The sequence below is a fragment of the Berghia stephanieae genome, chromosome 15 (assembly GCF_034508935.2).
Source record: "Berghia stephanieae isolate SIO BIC M18660-M18661 chromosome 15, UCSD_Bste_1.3, whole genome shotgun sequence".
NCBI lineage: Eukaryota > Metazoa > Mollusca > Gastropoda > Nudibranchia > Aeolidiidae > Berghia > Berghia stephanieae.
The window spans coordinates 3,562,239-3,567,238 of NC_088374.1; the positions used below are offsets into that span (position 1 = coordinate 3,562,239).

At 38.4% G+C, this 5,000-nt stretch overlaps 1 protein-coding gene across 1 annotated transcript in view; it reads left to right on the top strand.

Annotated features, from left to right (window-relative positions):
• The first annotated feature begins 339 nt into the window (after positions 1 to 339).
• Positions 340 to 5,000, top strand: part of LOC144960809 (uncharacterized) — a 12,361-nt gene continuing 7,700 nt past the window's right edge. Inside the window, exons 1-2 of the mRNA XM_078894156.1 lie at positions 340 to 564; positions 2,357 to 2,562. Coding sequence (XP_078750282.1) covers positions 498 to 564; positions 2,357 to 2,562 — 273 coding nt within the window. The 5' untranslated portion in view covers positions 340 to 497. The remainder of the gene's footprint in view (positions 565 to 2,356; positions 2,563 to 5,000) is intronic.

The window sequence follows — 5,000 nt, forward strand, 5'->3', positions numbered from 1 at the left end:
ACTACTATACTACTACTACTACTACTACTACTACTACTACTACTACTACTACTACTACTACCACCACTACCACCACCACTAGTTACTACTACTACTACTACTACTACTACTACTACTACTACTACTACTACTGCTGCTGCTACTACTACTACTACTACTACTACTACTACTACTACTACTACTACTACTACTACTACTACTACTACTACTAAAACCTACACACCATTCAGACATAACCTCTCACTAAAATGTGTCAACAGTCCTGAGTCGAACGACAAGTGATCGTGCAGATAAAAAGACAAAAGCTTTAAAGTGGGTAATAGATAGCAAATACAGGTCATAGTCCTAATTAACGCTTTTCGTGATTGCTTCAACTAATATTAATACTGGATTCGGGTAAAGAAAACCATTAGGGACGTTTTCGAACAGGCAGAGTGCATTCAAACCGGATCGTCAACAACAACATCATAGACCGGAGTTGGACACTCCTGTACACTATGGTTCAATGCAATATGGCTTTGGTGACCTTCAAGGCAGTCATCGTTGCCTTCAGCATTGGGTTAGGTAAGTATTTTTAACGAAAGAGTGATATTTGTGTATTGTTGTGCTGACGAGGGGTTTGTACCCGAAACGTCCATTGTCTGTTTTGTTCCCATACGAAGCCTTTCCATTTTCACTCTTTCGTTAGTATTTTACGATCACCGGCTTCAGGCAGCCCTTACCGTTTTCTACTTTTCCGTAAGTATTTTTACAATTCAAGTTCACTTAAAATGCTCGTCATAACACTTTGTCTTCTCATTGTGCGGCTATGTGGTCTACTGGTATGACACTCGCTTTCGGATCGGAAGGTCCTGGGTTGGAGCCTCTCTCGCTCGGCGCATAGTTGAGTCATTGGAAAAGGCTCTTTACTTACATTCTCTCACCGTACTCTGGTGTAAAATGAGTACCTGGTCGTTAACAGCGTTTTCTCTGTCCGAATGATAATATTGCCTAACAAGCGTCATGCCTTATCCTAAATGATAAATGTTGCTGTTGGCTTGGGACACCGTGTAAAGCGCCGTGAGCACGTTTAGTGGATATTGCACTTTATAAAAGTTAATTTCTTTTTTATTCTCTCTCCTCCTCGTATTCATACTCCTCCTCATAGTCTTGCTTCTCTTCCTCATCTTCTTATCTGTCTCATCCCCATCTACCTCCTCCTCCTCCTCCTCATCCTCCTCCACTTCATTATCATTATCACCATATCACCAGAGAGAAAGAGAGAGAAAAGAGTTAGAGAGAGAAAGTGAGAGAGTTAGAGAGAGAGGGCGAAAGAGATAGAGAGTGACTGATACGGAGAGGGAAACTGAGAGATAGAGAAAAAAATAATAGAGAGAGAGCGATAGAGATAAATAGAGAGAGAAAGAAAGAGAGAGAGAGAGAGAGAGAGAGAGAGAGAGAGATGGAGAGGTCATGTGAGAGAATAAAAAGTCAGAACTCGTCTGATATTCATTGTTATTTATTCTTAACATCCTTCGTCTCCACACGTAGCTAGACATCGTAAACTTATAGATAGTATGCGCTTGGCTAGGAAGCTCATAACATTGCCATCCGGAAGTAAAACGGACCAACACACAAAACTGTGTGTATCCATGAACGTTTATAGTCGGGTTAATACAGTTCAGTGAGCATTACTCATAAACGCGGATGGCAAAAAACAATAGCAAAGGCCTGAGTGACGTCATCTTCAAACTATCTATACCCTGACACTGGCAACAACTGACGACAAAAGAAAGACAAGTCTGTGGTCACAAAAGAAAACAATTTATGAGTTGTATTCCATAATTCAAGTAATGGGACCAGTTGTTTCCTTGATAACTACTAACGACAACTCACTAGACGCTGTACAAACCTAAAAAAAAAATGACGCCAAACTATAAGTCCTGGAGTGTTCTAGTGTCAGGTTATGTTTTAATCACCCGTTTCCTTCACTTGGTTGTGATGGATAGGGCTCGCAAAAGGCTCATTTTGAATGTTAACCCAACGATCCATAAATGGAAATTCTAACGACTTTTCTACCAGTACCAAGCTTTCGAGTAAATTAAATGTGAATTAGGGAAATATGAGGTCGGTCATGGAAGTCTGAATTCAGCCGAAAATACTCGGGGGGGGGGGGGGGGGGGGGAGTTAATGAGCTCTGCAACAACTGGGTCCAAAAATTGTAGTCCACACAATGTTACAACAGTCTGAGGCCAAGACCTAGATGAATATTGACAACACGCAATTGAGGTTTGTGGGACTCCCTAGCTTTCCTTGTTGCAAATCACAAACTTTTGGACTTGAACTCTGATAACGAAACCTATTGATTTATTTCCAGGCTCAGCCCTACGTCTGGATGTCTCCCCTGATGCCTTCGACACAATGTTTACTGACCAACTGGATCTCGCCTGTGTTTCCAATGATCGCCTTGAGGTCAAATCCGTTTTGTCACTCGAGATACTGAAGAAGGGAGAAGATCAAATGATTGCAGAGATAAGCTATAAAGGACTCGCAAGAGGTGATAACTGGAACAAGAATTTTGAGGTGGGTTTTCACAATAGTTGTGTCTGGCTGGAAAAACCCGACAAGATGCGCAAATTTTGCAATCAGAATATATATATATATATATATATATATATATATATATATATATATATATATATATATATATATATATATATATATATATATATATATATATATATATATATATATATATATATTTATAATGGGGCAGCGTGGCTCAGCGGTACGGTCTTTGCTTCCTACCCGAAAGGTATCGAGTTCGATCACCCGCCACTGCGCTGTGTGGCCTTGAGCAAGTCACCTCGCCCTAGCTAAATTTGCGGGGCTGCACTGCGGCTAACGCCTGAATTATTCCAGTCTTCCCTTGGAATAGATCCTAGAGACAAATTTCCCCTATGGGATGAATAAAGGGATTTTTCTCTTTTATCTTTTATCTTTATATATATATATATATATATATATATATATATATATATATATATATATATATATATATATATATATATGTTTCTGTGGCTTTCGTCCCCGTCTACAGTTGGCATAATGTCCGAAGAAAAATGTATTCCGTTTGAGATTGGTGTTTGAACTCCTTATGCCCTTACTCCCGTTATGTAGTGGTGGTTAGTGTTGATGTGTAGTGACATTGTTGTACTGTGCTCTCATTGGTTATATCATGTGTATGTGAATGTGTGTGTGTGTGCGTGTGTTGTGTGTGGTGTATACATGTGTGTGTATGATATATTCTATATATATATATATATATATATATATGTGCGTGTGTGTGTGTGTGTGTGTGTGTGTGCAGTGAGACCAGATGTTTTTAATCTTTTACCACTATATATTTTCTTTCTAGTGCTATTAGAACCAAAGTTATGAATTATTTTTTTTCTGAAGAAAATTTGTTGCTATGTGAAAGACCTTATATGTGAACCTCCGCCTCGAAACGGTACTAAGTCGGAATTTTCAATTTGGGTTTTTGGTACCCAATCATAGCTTATTTTACGCTTTAAAATTTGATACCAAATTTATACAATACTGATTCTTCATTGCCGAGATATGACCGTTTGAAGTAGGGAGAGAGTAAAAACTAAGTTTTGAGAAAATCAATTTTGAAGTCAGGCACCGTTTTCACACATAATCAAATCAATGGGCAAAGATAACTCTTCGGATTTGACGAGAATAGTAGCATTTGCAGAGACGCCAATTTTCAATTTGACTCACAGGAATTTCAGACACCACTCGGAGGAATTTCAATGCCGAAAGTGGAATTTCCGCATACACAAAAAGGGAATTGGGATGATACTTGGTATTGTGTTTACATATTGTATAGATCTAAATAGATAACTGATTACAAATATTTTCTGATATATGAACACATTGTCACATGCAAAACCCAAAGTTTCCTTATTTCAAGGGAAGAAAAGCACCAAAACATAATGATGGTAGTGAGGATGATGTTGTGTTGGTGGTTGTAGTAGTAGTAGTAGTAGTAGTAGTAGTAGTAGTAGTAGTAGTAGTAGTAGTAGTAGTTAGTAGTAGTAGTAGTCGTAGTAGTAGTAGTAGTAGTAGTAGTAGTAGTAGTAGTAGTAGTAGTGATGATGATGATGATGTCATAATGGCTGTAGTAGTAGTAGTAGTAGTAGTAGTAGTAGTAGTAGTAGTAGTAGTAGTAGTAGTAGTAGTAGTAGTGATGATGATGTGGTGGTGGTGGTGGTGGTGGTGACTGTGGTTCTAGTAGTGGCAGTGGTTGTAGTAGTAGTGATGATGTAGTGGTACTGGTTGTAGTAGTAATGACGATGTGGTGGCGGTGGTTGTAGTAGTAGTGGTAGTGATGATGATGTGGTGGTGGTGGTTGTAGTAGTAGTGATAATGATGTGGTGGTGGTGTTTGTAGTAGTAGTGGTCGTGATGAAGATGCGGTGGTGGTGGTTGTTGTAGTGTGTGTGTGTGTGTGTCTGTGTGTGTTTGAGAGAGCGAGAGAGAGAGAGAGAGAGAGAGAGAGAGAGAGAGATAGTGCTAAAAGTGCATCAAGTAATACGTAGAGCAACACGAACTTTAAAAACCAACGAGGCTAAAGTTTGAGGTCAAAGTATTTGTTATTAGCTATTATTGGCAAGTGCAGACTTGGAAATGGTGGCTCTCTGAGAGAAAGTCAACTCTTGTTTTGAATGTTTCACTGATAGTTGCTTTTTTAAACTTTAAATATATATAACTTATCGTCAATACTTATGTTGGATTATTATGTTTTCATGTAGAAAAATGATTGTAGTTTATGAAACAACCAAAAACTGAAATTTGATCATTTTGACCATTTCCACTTTAAAATCGGTTTTATTCGTTTTCCAAATCTCGACTTAATACCGCTTCGAGGCGTAGGGTCACATATTCGATTATGGCTCATATCTCGAATTCCAAATTCATTCATCAATCAGTAACAAAAATCAAAGAAAAATGAAT